The sequence below is a fragment of the Paralichthys olivaceus genome, chromosome 13, assembly GCF_024713975.1.
Source record: "Paralichthys olivaceus isolate ysfri-2021 chromosome 13, ASM2471397v2, whole genome shotgun sequence".
Classification (NCBI taxonomy): Eukaryota; Metazoa; Chordata; class Actinopteri; order Pleuronectiformes; family Paralichthyidae; genus Paralichthys; species Paralichthys olivaceus.
This window is the reverse complement of record NC_091105.1, coordinates 14,755,119-14,776,674: the sequence shown is the minus strand read 5'-3', so window position 1 is coordinate 14,776,674 and position 21,556 is coordinate 14,755,119. Positions and strand designations below refer to the sequence as shown.

General features: G+C 39.1%; 1 protein-coding gene across 1 annotated transcript in view; it reads right to left on the bottom strand.

The window, feature by feature from the left end:
• cdkal1 (CDK5 regulatory subunit associated protein 1-like 1) overlaps positions 1 to 21,556 on the bottom strand; it is a 214,029-nt gene that overhangs the window by 83,841 nt on the left and 108,632 nt on the right. The window contains exons 9-10 of the mRNA XM_020091374.2: positions 12,847 to 13,013; positions 2,919 to 3,064 (exon numbers count right to left, since the gene is read on the bottom strand). Coding sequence (XP_019946933.1) covers positions 2,919 to 3,064; positions 12,847 to 13,013 — 313 coding nt within the window. The remainder of the gene's footprint in view (positions 1 to 2,918; positions 3,065 to 12,846; positions 13,014 to 21,556) is intronic.

Below are 21,556 nucleotides of genomic sequence, written 5' to 3'. Positions count from 1 at the left end.
CATTAAACAGGGTAAGGCTCATGGGGCTGTAGCTTGCCTGATGTGGTTGCATGATGTAAAGTGACCCATGACTGAAAAGTGGGACATTTAAAATGAATGGTGAAAAAAACACATTAAAACAGATAAAAGCTGACCTCAAGGTATTGCTTATAATGCCTAACGACAAGTCATAATGCTTCTGGAAGAATGTGCCGTGCTGTGGACAGATGAAACCAGAGCTTATTAGTAAGTGGTGTCAGCTCTGAGATCAGAGAAGAAAAATTAAGCTTTTAAAGAGAAGCATTAAACTGTAGGCATCGGTAAAAGAATGAGGAGAAAACTTTGGATCATTCGGAAGTGGCCTACTAGCCTACTATGAATCCCAATCGTAATCCAATTGAAACTCTGTGGAAAGAGCTGAGACACTAAAACTGAAAAGAGCTGACAAGGCAAGTGTAACACCTGAAAAACTGTGCAGAACTTCCAGTAAGAGAAGTGTACGGTGCAGTAAGAGCTTCAGCGGCTGGTGTTTAGGTTGGGTTTCTAACCAGAGCCAGGATGACAAATAAAAGGGGGTTGAGTGAGAAGTCGAAAGAGAGAGAGGGTGCGAGAGAATGACAGACGTGTTAACTTTGTCATCTATTTTTACACTTAGTCCTGAAATAAGTTAGTTTGAGTCATATTAAGTAAACTTCACTCTTTTTATTTTTGGTTCAATCAAAACAAGATTCTATCAAAATGAATCCATTTCAAAGGGTTGGCTCTCAAAGTTTACCATGGTAATAGAAAGAGATTTGATATAAATGGTGGGTTAAGAGCAGGGTCTCCTCAAGCACAACAAACTTCACAGTGGACTCTGCATTTCCTTGGTTACTAGAATATACACCTGCCAGGTTTGTTGCATTCAGATATGCGTTTGTCGAGAACTCAAAGCACAGATGGACAGAAAGGAAGTATGTGTAAAGCAGTTGCAAGAAATCTATTGATTGCAGCAGAACATGCATCTCATCTGTTTAGAGTAAACCAAGCTAACAAAATTATTTTAATCTGCATCATGTATGTACACATGGGAAACAGACCAACATAACTCTTTAGAGAAGAAAAGTAAACGTTCATGATCATCTGGATCAGGATGGAGAGAATCCATCATGTAATAGATTTCATTTCATAAAAATAAGAGGTTATCATGTGGAAAAAGCAATAACATGCTAAATATACTGTACCATTGCATACATAAACATCTTTCTGATAAATCATATAATATTATGACGAGATGTAAGGCAGAAATCCCAAACTCATTTTCATCTGAATCCTTTGATGGTGCATTATCGTAGAATCATTTCTATATTTATCCACCATCTCCGACGTGCGCTGCCAAGTAATCATGCTCAAATTCGATGACAGATTATCTTTCATAAAGTAAAAGATTACGTTTGCATCATTTCTCATATTTTGCAAGGGGTCAGAGGTCAAATCCATGCATTATGTGCATGTTTTAGACCCGTGGATTTTTATGGGAGGGGGGTTTATATTTAATCCATGTCAGGACTGCACATGTTTAGCTTTAAAATCCATGTATGTTGGTCACCGTGCATAGTTTGAGGAACATAGATTAATCATGAAGAGATTCTTTGCTCAGAACGCTATCACTTGTCTATACAACCTCCAACTTAGGAGTGAATATGAGGAGCTTCAGCACAAAAATTATCAGACAGGAAATTTAGAAATGCGCGCATCACTGCAGACAAAAATTTACCAAATGGGTTTCTTTTTTGGAAAGATTTAAATATACTGTAGGGCTGTTGGACAAGTTATGTAATCTGAGTTTGCTTCAACACCATGTACCACCGATAACACAGACTACTACAACAATGCAGGACACCTTTAGGGGGTCTGGGACACATACCCCCTCCGGCAGTGAGCCTTGGCTGGCACCTAGCAGCTGACTTAGAACTGGTGCAGACCAGGGGAATCTGACTGTTAAATAAATGTTCACATTCTTTTTTCAACAGTGTGAATGTTAATGTGTCCTGGGCCACACTCAAGGACTGACATCTCAACTAACAACCTGTGGCTTGCTGCAGTTTCAAGTATTTTTATTCTCCTGAGTATTTTTTTCCATTTCAAATGAGTAAAATCTTATTCAGTTGTAGAGCCGGGCACAGCTAATCGATCCGCTCAGCCCCTTCCTAACCCATTCTCACTGTCGCTCTTTATTATACTGAGCGGGGAAGTGAGATCCAATCACAAGTGGTTGAGACACGTGGAGACGCATACTAATGCCAGGTGTGCACAGACATACTTACATACAGTAATTACTGTGGCCACTTTCTCCTGGGAACAGTCAAAGCTTTAGAAATGGTTTCATACTTTGCCTTTATCTATGTTTCGGCATGAAGAGTTATGGCTGAGGTCTACAGAGAAGCTCCATGGACTTTGAGGTTTAGTTTTAGTCCTGACATGCAGTTTGGTAAGTTGCAGCAGTTGAAGCAGTAAGCTGCGGGACCTTATTGAGAAACTAATGCGTTCTAATCTATGTATAGTCAATCCAGTTTTCTATATGTGGACTCCAATCAAATCCATCGAAAAGACAATGGAAGCAAACAGGACAGACCTGACCACAGTTTACAGTGCTAAGGGGTCTGAATACTGAATTCAATGTCAATAAGAGGTTTACGTTTTTCATTTATTGATATAGGCTGGGTGTGTGTTGATGGGTAAACAGCAATTTTAACCATTTAAAATTACTGTACAATTCAGTTAGGGAAGAAGTGGAGCCATAGTCAGTCTATTACAACCACTAAAACATGATGTAAAAACATGATGAGTCAGAGGGAGAGACTTAAAAGTATTAACTAATGAGCGTATAATGAGGGTGGGCTCGTGTCCTCATGACACTAACATGCAACAGACCTGGATGAGACCACATTCAGCCTTACCTCTCTTTGAGGAAGTCCACTACTCTTTTGAAGTCGTCGATGCAATACTCCCTCTTCATGTCCATCAGTACGCTGTCTGAGGCCGACTGCACGGGAATATGAAGGAAGGCATAGACACGTGGATGATTCAATATCTTAGCCATCTCCTAATGAGACACAGAAGAGAGGGAGAGAGGACGAAAAGGGTTAGAGTTTCATATATGGAGAAATTACCTATATATTCATATGTTTAACTCAACGTTAGATATGTCACCATGAGTCCCAAAAATAAAAAATCATTAACACCACAACACTGAGGGGCTGAGAGCATGGGGAAAAAAATATACATTTTTATGTATATGTACCAAACACTCACTTTAGAAAAGTCTGTAATTTTCGTAAAGTCACTTAAAAACTACTCTTACAATCAGCGTTAATTAATTATTATAGTCTACCAATAGTGGTGGGTATACTTAGGATGAAATAACAGATGTTCTCAATAAGTGGTGCAGCCATGGGAGTCATGGGTTTGAGGTCAAAAACCTCAACTTTAATTACTTAATCATAAGGTTAGTCAATGCAAAAGGATCCAATGTTTAATAGCTTTGAATAAAATGAAGGTTCAATTAACATTCCTGCCTCTTTCTATGCTCTTTACACCTCAGACCTTCCACAATACACGGCCTCTCTTTAACTTCTATTCCTTTTTTTTTTATATATTGGAAAAGTAAAAGCAAAACAGCTCAGACAATTCAGCGCGGACCCTTAATACTGGAAGGAATGTCTACAGAGTCAAGGCTGCTTCAGTATGAGTCCTTTATGTCTAAAAAACAGTAAAGAGCTTTTAGAGAGGCAGGTGGGTTCATAGCTCAGATCAAAATGGTAAGGGTTAAATATGCTGTACATACAGAGTGTATAATTAACTCGGGAAGTATTTCAGGCTAGTAGGTGTCTTTCTGTTGAAGGATTTGATGAATGGGGACCAGTACACACTGGCCATGATGCTCAAAGTTTCTATACAAAACACTGAAAGTAGGTTTTAAGTATAGTGCCGCGCTGCTGTTGGTTAAAAACATGTGAAACTTTACTTGTGGAAATATTAACTTAAGGAGAAAGGCCACCACCAGCTATTCTTTAGACTTGGATGCTCAATGGATTCCAGCAGATGTGATTTTTACATTTGTCTTTTTTCGTCCAGTTTCAGCGATTCACAATACACGATTTCATAGGAAGGATGTGGCTGTCACTAGTTGAGTAATTCCTATACATTATTTTTATTAAATACAATACCTACAATAGCATCAGTTAAATGGTTAAAACTGCATCATAGTGAGGAACACAGCCAAATAATATATATTTTGAGATCTATCTAATGAAACTTGATGTCGCAGTTTCACGTCAACAGTAATGTGCACCCTTTTCATCAATGTATATCTCTCCTGCAGGAATAAAAATGGTTAAAAATGGTTAAAACAGGATTTTCCAGTAGCTACACTGAACTTTTTGGGCTTTTGCTTTCCCAGTTTTACCAGAAACTGACATTCTGTCTTTTTTAATAAAACACATTAATCATAGAGCTGGCAGTTTTTTTTGGTCTTTCTTTCATTCTCACTTTAATTTCCTCAGCAAAAGAAGTGGAGAGAGTACAGATGTCAGATTTTTCTGATGGACATAATCAGGAAGCTATCATTACCATGCTAATCACCACGAGAAGGAGAGAGAGAAAAAGAGAGGGGAGGAAGAAATGATTTAATGATTTCCTACAAGAATGCGCTGATTGCAGTCCGTCTTCTCAATTAAGATCTATTGTGGAATGTTCCCCACTTCATACACAGACACAAAAGCATATGAGCGCATGCACGCACACACATCCACAGACACACACTCAGACAGACACACACACAGACACAGCTCAGTTGCAGCACCACAGGGGGTTGACCACTGGAAGCCCCAAATTAGAAAGATTTAATTTGGTCGGAAAATGGAGCTTGATTGGTGACAGAAATCAGCCTGATACATTTGTGTGTGTGTGTGTGTGTGTGTGTGTGTGTGTGTGTGTGTGTGTGTGTGCGTGTGTAAAAGAGAAAGAGAGAGAGGTTGAGTGACAGAAAAACAGGTACACGTATTGTTAAAGTTACTACTCTGATAATTATGTTCTACTTTTCTCAGTACTCGTGCAGGGCCTGATCTACAAATGCCTGTTTGTGCTGTTTTCTTGGCCTGTGGTGATGCTGGTTAGTTTCCTTTCTGAAACTGTAAAGGGGACCTGCAGTGATTGAGCTGCTGCAAGCAAAGGCTGGCTGCAGGACTCAGTCCACAGAACCCTGAAGCTGCACCGCCACTGAGTTGTTCACCTGTTCATTCAAAGTTCAGTAAAGCTTGACGCAGTACACAGAACCCTGAGGTGGAAAATCAGATGGAATGCAGTGGTCGCTAACATGCCTGTTGTCGTGATCATCACAAGTTGATGAGTCCAAGCCGCCGCTGTTGCAGAGCACTGGTCATCTGCTTAATCAAAAATGTATTACTACTGAACATAAAATGTGGGCCCTGAACAATAGACAAGTGTGAAGCCGATATGATTCTCAAGATATACGAGCCACATAGTCAAGAGTCGGATGTGTTCATAGGTATATTTTAAAAGTCTAGTGTGAACCTGATTAGAGTCAACAACCATTTGATTGCACAAACAATTCTTGTGGAATTCTTGAAGTGCAGCTCGCTTTACATTCTCGAGTGAACAAGTATTTATATAATAATATATTATATAATATATAATATAATATATAAGTGAGAAGGTAAAGTGTAATTAATAACATTCAACGTTCATTTGATTCAAGCATACAGAAATGACAAGGTCTTTAGGATAAAGTCCTTTCAAAGTGACCAGTCTCTTTATAACCAGCTGACAAGACACAGGCATTTTTCAAGGTAAAGATTTGTTACTGTACATGTGTGTCTTACTGTGTGTGTGTGTGTGTGTGTGTGTTATAGTGTACATTTATCACACAACACACAATGAGTCATATGATGCTCCAGTGTCTTTAGGTCCACTGACAATGACTACTGACCACAATCTATCCCACAGATCATGTGTGTATGTGTGTGCTCATGCTTACAGTACATTTGTTTTTAGCGAGGGTGGGGTCTCAACAGATGGTAGTTTGAGTAGCAGGACACTGCTGATGACAACTGGAGATTAATCTATAAGGGGAGGATTTCTCATTCACACAAGCCATTTATCATGAGTGTGTGTCCCGTCCTCCCATGATTAAACAGCACACTGATGTAAATCTCTCTCGTTACCGATCCCTGCAGAGTTGAGGCCTTTTTCATGTTTGTCTGCCGCCGACAGACAGTTTAGTGAGTCTGAAGTGAAAATGATGCTGTGGTGACAAAGATATCGCTCAGCGATGCCCAGTGGCAAAAAATTGTGTGCTGCTTTTATGTCTTCGCTCCTGTGTGAACTATCCATCTGAACACAAGAGGCTTAAACAACCAAATAAAAATTGGTGAGAGTGTTTTATCTTTTACTTATTTTTTCATACTTTGTTTTACTTTTTTATTTATCAGTCCTGACAGTGCTTACAGCAGCGTAATATTCTCTCTCACTCTCTGTGCCACGCTCTCCCTCCCCCTCTGGGCCTATCTCTCTCTCATTCACACAAACAGACACACAACCCTTTCATCTTTGCTTGATCAGCTCAGAGAGACACATAAACCAGAAACATAACTGGCTTAACTCAAAGGATCTGATATCCAACCCTGACAATCAGATAGGACTGAAAAGAACATAAATGGGGGGGAAAGGAGAGAGGAAGTAGATAAATGGTGGTTTGGCTCTGAGCAGCCTCAATGAGGGAAGACTTTCACACCATCTCTTTTCTTCACAAAAACAAAAAGTGTGAGTCCCTGCGAGCCCAGTCCTGGAAATTTCTTTGGAATATTCTTTACAAGAATTTGTCTCTGGCTCACTCTTTTTTTTATTGCACTACCTGTTCATCGGTCCCTATGAGCTTGTTTTTGGAACAGAGAACATTGATTCTCTGAGTGAGTTTCATAGCCTCCTTGAACTCGTGTTACAAGTGGAATCAAAACATTTTGTGTGTGAAACTGATGGACACATAACTGCAGATTTGTTGGATCATGTTGTCACTTTTCAGTCATGAACTCTGGAAATAGTCTAAACAATGAGGTCTGGACATTTTCTGGAATTTGCCTTTTTCTCTTAATTGAAACGCATCAGAAAATTGTCCAGGTCAGACGCTTTCACAGCAACAGGAACATGTCTGGAACACTCAGGTGGCGCCTTAGTAGTGCATACAGGAGGCGGGACATGACGTATAAATTCTGCTGTGGAAATCACATGTTCATCAACATCGACACCGGCCCATAATCGCCAAAAGCTCTCTTATCTTGTTGTCTTTCAAAGGTGAAATCTTTGTTGGAATATTCTACTTGTATGGCAGATCTTACTCATCCTTAGATTTGTTCAGCTTTATGTACACTCGCTCTTCTGTGAAGTTTTCGGCAATTCACCAGCTGTATTGTCACATGGGCTCAGTCTGGCATTATCCAGACATTTTACTTAGGGTACCTGGAGGAGAAGTTCTGGAAAATGTCCAGAGCAACTGATTTGGATATTTGCATTTTCAAATACAGCCCCTCTATAAATGCTACAAAGCAATATCTCTATGAGTAATACAAGTTGGGAATCCATGTTTGACTTGCCATTTGCAACTTCACATTAATGCATGCCATACATTAATTTATATTAACATTAATCTAATTGCTATAGTAGTGTGCTGTGTCGATATTAGCATATGGTACATGCATAATCATATTTAGCATTGGAATAAGGACACATTGGTGACTTTAATGTAACACCACACAAAACAGCAGCTGGATTCCCCAAAGTACCAACACACAGACAGAAAGGGTTAGAGTCTGGTTCAAGTGAAATTACTGAAGCAAACACAGAGTAAGTATCAACCTGACTGCATCCGCACAAACCCACACACATCAGAGTATTAACGGAGTTCACCCAGGGGAGTCTGCAGAGGAAGAGATCCTACAAGCCGTTCCCAGGATAGTACGTCAGGTCCCCATGTGTGTGCACTGGCGCACACGCAAACACAGTTGGTGGGAGCAACATTCAGCAGCAGCAAGAGAAAGTGAGCTCCCCACGGTATTAAACATTTCAAACACTCAAGGCTGCACCAGAGTTTCCCTGGAGGGCAAACCAGGCCTGAAGCACCTCACACAGAGCACATGTACGCACAGTAAAAGGGAAATTAAGTGTATGTAGCACCCTATTGTGCTATGTGTATCGTTTGACTCATAAGGCTGTCGCTTGACTGTGTTGTGGCATTTTCCTCGTTATGACTGGAACGAAAATAAACCCAAACTGACAACGCACTAAACAACTATAAGGAATTTTTGTGCAGCGAACTGAAACCAATTCAGTTCACTCTCTTCCATTATTCTTTAAACCTTTGAAAAACTGAGAAAAAAAAAAACACAATATAAAAAGCCCAACCAAAGATCACTGCTGGAAATTCCAATTGCAAATGGGCAGCTAGTATTTAAATCTCTACCCTTCACAAGTCAAAATGCAACGCAATGATTGGGAAAACATAATTCACTGCATTAAGTCAGGAGCCATGATTTAGAGTCACATTTGGAGCCGGGTCCCTCACACAATGCTACATTAGGCCTCTAATGTGAAGAGGCTCCCAAAGGCTTCATTAAAATGAAAAAGGTCTGAGAGGGTGTGTCTAAGTGTGGGTGCCCGTACAGCTGTGAACGTTTGACTGTGAAGGTGAGTGATCTGTGCAGGTATGTGTGTGTGTGTGTAATTATGTGTGTGAACGAGAGTGTCCCTGTAAGAAAAATATCAGCCGATTCAGAAGATGAGTTTTCACTTCATTATGGGTATATGGTAGTTTGTCAACCTTTCTGAGGCCCAGTGCGGCTGCAGGGAACTGCAAATGGCATGAAGAAGAAAATTGGTAATTTAATAGTAAAATTATAGGTTATGTTTAGTCCCATGTCATTTCACTTACTGCCAGCACAGCCATCAGGGGCAGTTTGTGGTTCAGTATTTTGTATTTTAGAATGGGGGAGAATGGGATCGAACCGCAGAGCCTATAGTGGATGACCCGCTTTCCCTCCTGAGACACAGCTGCCCCAAACAAACAAGTGCATTAACTTGTTTCTTTCCTTTTATCTATATTTATTCTTCATTCTAATGGATGCATTTATTCACAAAAGATTCAAAACACTTTATAGCAATTATGTTTTCTCTTGGATGCAAACCACCTCTCTAAAACAAAAGATCTGTGTACAGTCTTGTCTTGATTTCTACTTATAAAAACCTTGATTAGAGTAAAGTGAAGTAAAGTGGAGTGAGATGTAAAGTGAAATGACTTGTTCATGACGTTATCATCACAGCACTGTTTCACAGAGCTGACTGTGTAGGTGTGAAAGACATATCTGATGTCTCGCTGCTAAAACTGAGATCCGCTCTGAGGGAGGAGGTTTAATAGACAACTGCTATTTCATTCATCTCAGCCTGACTGACTCCTACTTTCACACCTCATTTACTGAGTCAGCTAGCATGCTAGATTCATCCGCATACACAGGCTCGCACGAGCGCGTGCACTGGTATCTATGCACACGCACATCTTATATAATCAGCTGACCTACTGACAGCCACTTAGTTATTTATTAACAGGCAGATGGACACATGGATAGCCGGCTACAAAAAGTGCTGAGCTCAAAACTGCAGTAATAAGTGCGATGAGGATAAAATGTCAGTGAAGTGAGGAAAAAAAGTCGTCACATTGTTATATGCAGCCACTCAAAAAGGAACCAGTGAAGGCACGATGTAATCAACAAAAATGTCAGAGACAAGTGGCCCATGAGAGGCGATTGGGCCTTTAACTGCTCCAATCAGCAAATGGTGCTGTGAAGCTGTCTGCATCTGTCAGGGGGGAAAAAACAGGGGGCACAAAGGAAGAAATTGCGTGTTCTTGTGTGGCAGAGACAGAGATAGACAGTGATTTCAGTGAGTACGTGAGAGAGGATCATCTTTTAGGGGGAAGTGGAGAGGTTACTTGGCCTTTTCAGCTTCAATTAAAGCCATTTGGTTTCATGCTGTTATATAAGCGCCAGTGTCCTTCAAAGGAAAAGACAGTGGGATGTAATTTGGCCTTTACTGAAGATGAAGGCTAAATCTACTTCCTAAGATTTGGCTTTCATCATCATCATCATCCCTTCGCTCATATCACTGTGATTATAACCATCATGAGAAAAATTGGAGAAAAGAGGCAAAAGAAGAAGTAAAGGAGTAAGTAGGAGGAGTAAAAACTTTTTTCAGTGTGTCAGATAACTGCTGGCTATCTAAGTGCCGGGAGCCATATTGAATCAGATTATTGTCATTGAATAAAACAAAAATAAAAATGAAAAATGAGAAAATCAAAGTCATGAAGTGTATTGAAATGGCTGATATGTACAATTACAGCCAAATGTTTAAGCTATCAGCTGTTTTTATTTCATATCTTTATGTGCTCAAGTTTTTTGTAAAAAAAGGGAATTTTGTCAGCTCTTCAGAAAACTCTCAGGTTTTAGGTGGTCACTTTTAAACGTTTTTGTTTTAGAGTCTGTTTTTATTCAGTGTCTTACGTGTTAATGTGTTAAAACTGAATAAAAACCTAACCAACAACAAGTAAACACTTGTGTAACCAATTTTCTTGCAAGTTTTTTCTGTTGGGCCTTATAACCACCGTCCGAGTAAGATTGTGGGGGAGGAGAGGGATGACGTGAAGAGGGGCTCATAGGGAAGCGGAGAAAGGGTAAATGGAGCACAGGAGCAACAAAAGACAATGATAAGCTAAAGACGAGCACTCTTATCTTTCCTTATGTAGGTTAATTGACTGAGGTTTCAAACCAAGAAGATATAATTCAATTCAAAGTATGGACGTTAACAATAAAAGGGCCAGTAGCATATGAAATGATTCTTAACACACACACACACACACACACACACACACACACACAGACACACACAGAACAAGACAGTGTCGCGTCCTAGTATATTTCTAATTATCAGTTAATTGTTATTCCCTATCATTAGGAGGGTGGTTTTTTAATTGTAATGTAGCCAAGCAGAAAGCCTACCTATACATGTGGGGGACAATTAGCCACCTCCATTAACCCCTGGTTAATTACAACCTCCATTGCTGCTTCCCACAGCACTTTTCTCACTCCTTTTTACCCCTCATCTCTATCCCCGGGCCTTCAGCCCCCTTTTTCCTCATTTCTACCCTAATTTCATCTGAGATCTACATTCTTCCTTGATTGTTTGATTCAGAGGTGTGTCTGTTGTGAACTTAACTGGCTTTTTTAACTATATATATAACAAAAAAAAAGTTTTGTTTCATTTTTCTAGGTTGTCATTACCCCAGTTCAGCCCTCCTATGTCCTCCATTTTCTTCCTCTATACTTCCGCATTGTCCTCAGGGATGATACTGAGGCTTTGCCGGAATGCAAAACATTTACATTTGATAAAATCAGAATAATCCCTCACTGTGTCTCCATCATGTTAACCAAAAGTCTGTCCATCCTGTTTTACTTTTCTTGGAGTGTTCCTTCTTATCCTCTTAAAAAAATCTGTATATATTAAAATCTTAAACTGCTTTTAGACATGCACTGAACTCCGGATATTGTAAGTACATTCTCCGGAGTGGCTTCATGTGTGAACTCAAATGTCAGAGTGAGAGGCTCTGGACTTTCTCTGCAGTTTCTAGGACCAGCCCCCGAATAAACCTAACCCTGGATAATCAATGTATGAGCCCTGACCAGAGAATCTCCTGCTGCGTTGTCCATGTGTGAAAGGCAAACAACGGAGAAAGTCTGGACCCAACTGTGTGAAAATCCTCCAGAGTTCATGTCTGAAAATGGCTATTTGGACATTTTCAAGTTTAGCGGGCCTAAACATCACAACACTTTATTCAGTATTTTGTTTTCACAATCATTTTAGAGCATTCACGGAAAAACACAAATTGCATAACTGCAGGGAGAAACCCCTTTTCTTGGCACTAGGAATCTTGCTGTCTGTGTTTTATTAATTTTTACACAACAATGAAATTTAGACTGACCACAGAATTAAAATGTGTTAATGTGTTAATTTATCCACATAATAAGCCACAAAATATGAACAATGGAGGAAATGTCTCAACTGATAACTCCTCCAAAACATCCTTCTTCCATTTAGCTCCTTTCTAACTTGGTTTATTGTCTGAAAGCAGGGACGAGATATGTCTTTTGTGCGCGGGTGTTGGGAAGTGGTGATAACATGGTACTATGTTGTTACTCTAACACTTTAAGAAACAAAGATTGTTTTAAAATTAAGATAGATTGACAGAGAAAAGAAGGCAATAAGATTCAAATGATAGAATGGGCATGTGTGACGGACGGGGCAGACATGCAACAACAGACAGAGAGGGGGACTGAGAGCCATAGAAGGGATAACAATGTCCATTGTTCCATTAGGGAGGACATTAATGACTGATAAAATGAGGTTGCTAAAGAGGACACACAATAGTCCTTAATTGACTCATTACGAAAAAGAGGAGAATGGACTGCACTAATGAATGGAGTATGAGCGCTGCAGCTCAACTGCTTGGTAAGCAAAACAGAAAGGCATTCAGTTTATTAAATCTAACAGAGTGATTTTATTTGTTCACTGAAAAGGATAGCACAGGAGATTATCAGACAGAAACAAAGCAGAGGGAAATAGAAAAAATCTGTAGTTTACAAGTATTAGAGTTTTGTTATGCACAATTATGTTTAGGGTTACTTTAGAGAAATTGGCAGCACGTGTGTGTGTAAGTGTGTGTGTGTGTGTGTAAGTGTGTGTGTGTGTGTGTTTCTATACTGTACATACCTCTAGGTGTTCCAGGATATAAGGTGGGTTGGTCATACCCAGCCTCAGCATGGCTCCTTCAGGAATCTCCTCCACCAGTCTCCACAACAATGTGGGCAGATCTGTTCCTATGTCTCGGCCATAAGCTCCTGTGTCTTCACTGGTCAACCAGATCTCACACACTCCCTCTTCAAAACAAAACAAGACAGAAAGATAAACCAGCTTTAATAACTCATTTAGATGATTTTTGTTTCAGTCATGGCTTATCACAGTTATAGTGTATTGTTTTCTGTCAATACACTGCAGCTTTGCAAATCTCAGTATAGATATCGTCAGGTTAAGATTTTTGAGGGAGTATGCTTCAAAAAACTGTTTATTTCAGATGGACAACATGATTAAAATAGTAATTTTGAACAAAAAGTATATCTAAAAACATCATAGGCCACAGTGATGGTCTCTGAAAGTTCCTGATCCTGACTGTTATCATGTGATGAGACTAGTTTGATTGGAGGACTCCAAATTCTGGTTTGAAACAACCGTCATAATGTTGAAAACTGCTTTACAATGAATGCCAAAATTCAAGGAGAGCTGGCGTAAAGTGGTGACCTACGCAGAATTTACAAAAAGTAGTAAACTATTTAAATGAAATATGTATATCCTTAAAAAGGGAGTTCGACCTGAAAAAACAGCCAGACCCCTTTGTCTCATAAAAGAGGTTAGAGCAGAGTGCAGACAAAAAGGTTTAATGAATGATAACGACTGCTGCTGGAAAATAATTGAATCTTCAATTCGATCGAGCTTTATGAGTAGAAGCATTTTTACTTCAACATACCTGCAAATAAAGCGCAGGCTTTTTCCTATTTTACTTTTCTTTAAGCTATTATTTGCAGCTGAGGGGCTGCCCTGGAGCAGTGTAATGAACTTAGTGAACTCCATATACATATCTATACACACATGTCATTGTATTATCATATTCATGTGCATAACTATTATATATACACCCTTCAATAAACAAGAGGATATTTTTAAATGTGACTGTGCAGCTACTGTTACACTTGAAGGAAAGCTCACATTTACAATCCATTGACTGGATTCAACCTAACCTTACCTCATACACTGTTAGGAATGAATGCAACCTGGGGAAGTTATTTGATTCTGCCATTATGTTATTAACTGACTGAATTTCCCTTGCTTTTATCTCATCCAATTTAAATCCCACTTTCCATTCTTGCTTTCTTATATATTTGATTTAATATAATAATCAATCATTTATATTGTTTTTTAATGTTTTAAACCCTTCAAATCTTTTTTTGAATTACCAAATTATAAATCATAAACGTATCAATATTGGGACACTAATAGTGCCACATTTTTTCCCTTAATTGCAGAGCTCTGGTTGCAAAACTACCCTAACACCACAGCAGCTTCTCTCAAATACGATCTCATCAGTCATCACCTTTAGCATGTTCTGGGTGTCACTCCCTAAATGCTCCTGGACTTTGGTGGAGCCCAGCTCATGACAGTCACTGACAAGTATTAAAAATACCCATCTTCTAATCATACCTTCCAGGAATGTGAAGGTCATATACAGCACGAGGGGACGATACACTGCCTTCATGCTAAATTAGAGCAACGCTCACTGCAAGAGCTTAATGATCTAAGTGTCATTTGGCTGTAGGTCTGGAAATTGTTGAGTGTCTACTTTGGTTTAAGACACATCATATCATGAAGGCACGCAGAGATACATTTGCACTTGCAAGAGCAATACCGCAAATACAGACACACACACACACACACACACACACAAAATGTCCAATTAGGCAAACACCATCTTTACTCTTTGAATGACCACATGCATCTTACTGTCTGCCTCTGCACAGCTAATGATGATGATGGTTGCTCTGTGTGTGTGTGTGTGTGTGTGTGTGTGTGTGTGTGTGTGTGTGTGTGTGTGTGTGTGTGTATATTCAAAGATGTGTATGGGCCAGATAGATTAAAGATGATGACAGTATAATTGACCAGAGTATGAGAGTCTCCAAAGCTCATCATCATTGACATTAAGATGCACTAATGATATCTGGAGCCGGCCATGTCCAAAAGATGTATTAACCAAATGTGATCAGATCTAAAGGAAAAACTCTATAATCACACTATATAACAAAGCATTCAGGGTATGATGTTCATTTGTCTCAGTATGCAATTATTTCATCTTGGACCAATACTCAATAATAGCCTTGTTTATTATGGTCTTCATCATTTAGAAACCAATTCGATTTAATTCACTTGGAACATAAGTTTTTGTCTTATTTTGTCAGCCTACATATTTGAGCCACACTGATTGGTCCATATGAATCTTTCACAGACATATCAGTATTTACATGTATGTTTGCCAAAATGTGCCAAATGAAAAGTTCAATTTTCCAAAATATACACTAGAAAATATGTACATTTGTTTTCTCAACTCTTTTTTATTTTGTTTAGTTGTATTTTTCTATGAATGGTTACTCCTTTAACAAAGTTTGTGGTTAGAGTGTAAAATATCAAGCCTCAACTTCGTTTTCTTGTCATAACATTTTGATAATGACATCGTTGGGATCATTGCCAATGTGTTTATTTTATTTTTTTATATTTCTATCATCCACTTCACCCTTAAATCAGGATATGCATTGGCCCCAAAATACCTTGGTATATACATAAGAAGTACCTATACTTTTGGCCACTGAACACTTTGAAATAGGGGTTTCCACTGCAGTGGTGAAAGTAACAGCCAGCTGGTTGGTTTGCTGCCTCACAATTTTTATTTAATTAGCGTTGGTAACAAACAGGATCCCATTTACATTTTCTGACCTAGACATTTTCTGTAATTATGGTACAATTGAATCATTTAATTTCAATTATAAAATCATGGCCGTTTAATTTTTTTGTTAGGAGTCCCTCAGTGTTCTGGAGGTGTTTAGCAGAAGCTGAATTATCCTCAGAGGTCTCTTCTTTTAAAATACAAAAACAGAATTGGTAATTAAACCTGGAAAACAAAAACACTGGAAAAGCTGTTTCATGGTAAATACTAATGTTTCTCGGATGCTCTTGGAGCGGATACAGCAAGTCAGGAGGGGCCGTTTGTTCAGCTTGTTAAGAACCAGACGTTCCAATAACTAAATTCCTTCATCTGGTTAAACATTCTAGTTAATGGTTATAGAAAGTGACGGAGACTTGACTTGAAAAATGGAAAAAATTGTTGTTCTTGTTCTGAAAATCTTTCAATGCCCAGCCATCTGACCAGGTTGTTGCTTATAGAAAACTCAGTGTTAATCAAGGACCTGGAGGTTAAGCTCAATGCAGCCATCTTATTATCAGCATCCACTGATCAGTATTGACTGAGTGTCTCTTCTTAGGAACAATAATGCCACAGGAGCTGTATTTTCCCTTTTGAACTGTAACTTTGTTTTCAGTTTTTTTAGCCTGAAGGAAGGTAGTGACAGCCCATTGGCAGGGCAGCTAATGTCAGCTTGTTTGGGCTCGATTACACCAGTTCCTCTGCAAAGGTCGAACTCCTGCCTCTGCATCCTGACTGTTTTTTTTCATGTCACATCTCTGTCCCACAAGAATGTAGGCCAGGTGATCTCTTAATACAAGGGCAGACCAGCATTAATCTGGCCTAGAAGTGAAATTGGTTCCTTCCAAAACAAGATTTGTGAAATTCTACTCACACAATAACACCAATATAGCAACCTTGTGTATTGTCTGCTATGAAATAGCTCTTGTAAATACTGCGTGGATTCTGTTTTGAACATGGGGATGCTTTGGAAAAGACTCAGGTGTTAAGTCAAGGACACTGTCATACATAGACGTCTCAATAAACTCAACAACCCCATTTGACGTGCTTCACAGTCCCTTCTGTGTTGAATGTGCCAATGGTATTGTTGTTGGCCAAAGACACAGAGATGGAGGTCGTTTCATCAGGAAATGTTAGCTTGTTCACTCCTTTTCTATCTATTCTGATACAATGAGCAGCTGCTTCCTCTGGTTTTGGTATGTGAGCTGTGGAGAGAGGGTTCACGTGAAGCAGATCTGTAATGTGTATTTATCAGGCATGTCAAAATTATGGTTGGGTATCGTTTGGGTTTACACCATACAGTTGCTAAATTATTACTTTTAACATTTACCAGAACCAAGATACTTTTGATTGTCGATGGCAGATTAGTTGAAATGAAACATTAACTGTTTGTTGTTAACAGCTAACTGTGGGCTAACTTTAGGGACTACCAGAGCAATGTAGAGTGTGTTTCGCAACCAGAGTTAAGTGAAATGTCGACTAGGTATATGCAGTGCTGTTTATGGTGCTTTTAAGCAGAGCAACAACTTCAGTCTATGGCTCAGGCACCGAAATGGGTGCACCAAAATCTGCGGGGTGATTCAGTCCGGTAGGTACCGCGTAAGACCTGTGTCATCTCTAATCAGTATATCTATATGTTGCAGATAGAACTCTGTAAATCTAACAATTTACAAGTAATCACTTTTAATTGAGGTCATTTTCTAATAATTTAAATTAAATCAAATAGTGAGGGATGCATCATATTACGACAACCTATTTTCAAACTTTGAAAAGTTTTAATTCCACCTGTTCTAGTGAGGAGGGAATATAAGCCCCTGAGCAGGAGGGAGTATAAGCCCCTGAGCAGGCGAGACATTAGAGATGATTAGCAAGAGCATTTCTGATGTTGACGTCAGAACCTGAAGCAAAAGACAAATAACCAACAAGCTCAACATACAAAAACACTGTGTCATCATTATCATTATCAAGCAAAAATGAAAGTTGTGTCTTTTGAAACATAGGCAGGGCAGACAAGTTTCCATTCTGCTTGACCTGTATGCATTCTATGACTAACCTTCAACCTGACCTTTTCTTTTCCACGTCACCGTGTGATGTAGTTTGATGTCAGAACAGCTGTAAACAAGGGTGAGGGGCTGGGCACTTTCCTAAAAGCCATTAAAATTCACTTGGCTGTGACACAGTGAAATGACAGCAAAGGGAGGAGTAAACGAAACAGAGTTGAAGATAAAAAAGGAGGTTCTCTTTAGTTAGAGAGCCAAAAGGAAACAGCTGTGTGTTCGTCTAAACTGCCTTTGTCTTCTTCCAATGATAACACCATCAACACGCCTGGCTACTGCCACGCACATATCAAACAATCATCACTACGACTCTGCCCGATACTTGTTTCCAAAAAAAGCCCTACAACTTGAACTGAAGAGTTTTAAATGAAGTGGATCTGCTGGTTGTTTTGTTGCATGTCTGTATATTAACTTGAGGTCAATGTCTGCTTCTACATGTTTTGATGTACCAGTGTTACCACTCAGTGCTTTTAATGTTCTTCTGAATGTTCACAGATCAAAAATGGAAGAGTTCAAGCAGAGGGTGAGATGGTGAGAAGGATGAATTTATTTTATCACAAGGATGGAAGAACTGGTTTGTTTTATGCTGGTTATGTAAACCAGTTAACACTAATCTATTTGGGATTGACATTGTCAAGTAAAAGGTGATATGAAATTCAACATCAGTTCAAGGTTTTAGTACAGTTTCGGAAAGATATATTGCAGCTTTCGTTCGTTCATAATCACCAATACAGAATTGTTCCCAGGCTAAACTGCCTATAAGCTTCTGTACTGAATCACTTTGGCATTTACTGTAGCAGACCTCTCTATAGGGTCCCAATGAAAAATATAGGCACCACAGAAGAACATAATTCAAAAATGATCCAAAGTAAATGCAACTGCACCAGTTTTATAAAACCAGAATATGTTAATAAAATGTCTAAGGTAACTGAACAAAAGAATGTATATATAAATATATATGAAATGTATTAAAATATTCTGGATATATAAAAATGGTTGAGTTTTATTTTTTCTAAAGATGTTTTGAATTATGTATTTAGGATTCAGTGGTGCCAATACTTGTGGCCGGGACTGTATATCATTACCCTGTTTACAAATGGCCCTGTCTCTGCTCCGCCCCTGGATAAAAGGATGAGAAGAGTGGGAGGAGAAAAGAGATGAGGGCTTTGAGGCAGCTGCTTTGAAGAAGTGTGACAGAACCAATTGATTCAGGTGATTGGGAGCTTTAGTAAAAGCCACTGTTGAAACGGTAAAAGGGTCTTAAATCATAAATGAGACACACACAAGCAGCACAACCTGACCACACATATTCATGCCACGCTTGTTTCTATTAGTTACTAAATACTGACTCAGGTCACTTCAACACTTACACATTTTACATATTATTAACACTGCTTTCTTGTTCACAGAATACTTTAGAACAGCAACAGCAATGGTATTTACCAATAATTGTGTTATTAGCAGAGAAGACAATTTAGTGTCTCAATTTTAGGGGTAGCATTCTTCCGAGGCTACATTTGAAGACAGATTGTGACTAGGCTGTCCCACTTCGAAGGCTGATCCAAATGTGTCTTCCATCCCCCAGAAACGAAAGGCTCCAATGGTTGGATCCTTCTTGGGCCTATGTATCCCAGCATGCATAGCACTTTGATGGCAAGGTAATAATGCTCTAGAACCAACCAGCTAACCAGCTAACATGATAAAAAAACAATGAAGAATGCATGCTTTGTGGGTCATGTGAGAATTGTCCTCTGTAGGACGCGGCCCCTGAATTGGGACACAGTTACTGTCTATGGTTATGACAGGAGAAGAAAAACATGGAGCAACTGTGGGAAAAGTGTGGAACACTATATTTATAACCAAATTACTACTGTTTTCTCCTTTACAAGAACATTTCACCACACTTGTGACAACAAGCAATATCATTACCAGCACACTAAAATGTAAAAAAAATCTGATCACATTGGTCTCTTAGCCACTAATGTGTTTGTTTTGGTGACTGCATGTTCTGAGACAGTTTATGTGACCAGAGCTCTGCCTCTTGTCTATTAATTCAGGGGAGGCATTTATTTTAAGGTTTTACACACAGGAGCAGTAGCCCCACTACGTTGTTAGTTTTTGGAAAGTGCACATTTAGAACTCCATGTATTTTGCATGTACTAGTTATACAAATGCTTTTTGAACATGAGCCTTTTGGTAGGGGCTGATTTATTTGGCCATGGATATCCAGCATCTATAATCCAAACACGGTCACGTGTGTTACTGCTGGAGTTCACATATTTGTATTGATCTTCTGATGAATCTGATCTTTGTAGACTCGCCAATGAACCTGACCTGTGAGTGTTTTGACTGTGGGAGGAAACCGGAGCCCAAAGAAGAAACCCACTCAGACAAACTCAAATATTATTATTTAAATATAATAATATGGTGCCATGATGCCATCAGCACAAGATGACCAAATCTAAAGCAGCTCGACCACAGTGGAGCAGTACATAGTGCAGGGTCATTGTATGTTTGTTCCTGTATGTAGGCACATGAATAGAAACAGAACGTGAAGCCCCTCTATCCCTACCCTTCATATATGGCTTCAGTAGTTCTACTTATCTTAATCTCTTTAGCATGATATACATTTTGATTGGCTGCCACAGGCCATAATGTTTAACAGATTATAGATTAGATGCACATAAAGATGATCCTATTAAACAGCATTAAAAACCTATTTTCCATAACACAAGTCAGCACATGGCTGAGCATGTAACAGCACATATGGAGACAGACAGACAGACAAGGAAAGGAAGACAGAGGAAACCATTAAATGTTTTTTGTTTGTATTTAGTTTGTCAAATTCAACCGTTTTGAAATTTCTTCAATACTTCAATGTCTGGTCACTTATGCCTTAATGCTTTTTAATACACTTTAATGTGATGACAGCTTGTGCTTACATAAGCACACAATAACACACACCTCCCATGCATCATGGCAGCTTAATGTACACAACATGCTTAGCTGTGTGTTGCTTTGTGTCATGGAAAATAAGGATTTAATGCAGCATAATGGGATCATCTTTATGTGCATATAATCTGTAATCTATTAAACATCACCGCCCATGCAACCAATCAGGATATGCATGACTTATGTACAGCAATAGCAGTTTAAATCCATTTTAATTTGTTTGCTCTTTGACTCAGTGACTTAACAGAAATATTTGCATTTGTTATTCTAAGCATTTTTGTCCATGTTATATGGTCTATATGATCCTATATTACATACATAACTTTATCAACCAAAAAAGCACGAACAAGAAATAAAATAAAACAATTCTCAATACACAAGGTTATTATTATGAAATATTAAGAAGTAAATATTAACAGTTGGGTGACTGCCTGATGAAAGTCAGCAATCGGCATTAAATTAAAATAAAAAATAAAAAACATCAATTCATAAACCTTCTCACAAGCACAGCTGAAAAAAAAATTCACACACGCACACGCACACACACACTCACACACACACACACACACACACACACACATAACCATGCAACCATGCAACACTTTTACAGTAACATTGACTGGAAGGCCTATCTGACCTTCATCCACATTAGTCCCACCCCCTTCCCCCCGATCAACCAATCCCCTCTGGCTGTCTGCCTCCTGAGTAAACCTCACCGCCCACCACTCAACAGTAAAAAGAAATCCTGGGGCAGATGTCAACAACTTGAGAAACGAAATGATAAATTTGGAGGTAGAGAGAAAAGTTACGGAGTGTGTGCAGTGAGACCACAGAGAGGACAAAAAGTTGGGTCAATAGGAGGGATTCAGAAAGATTGCAGTGCATGTTG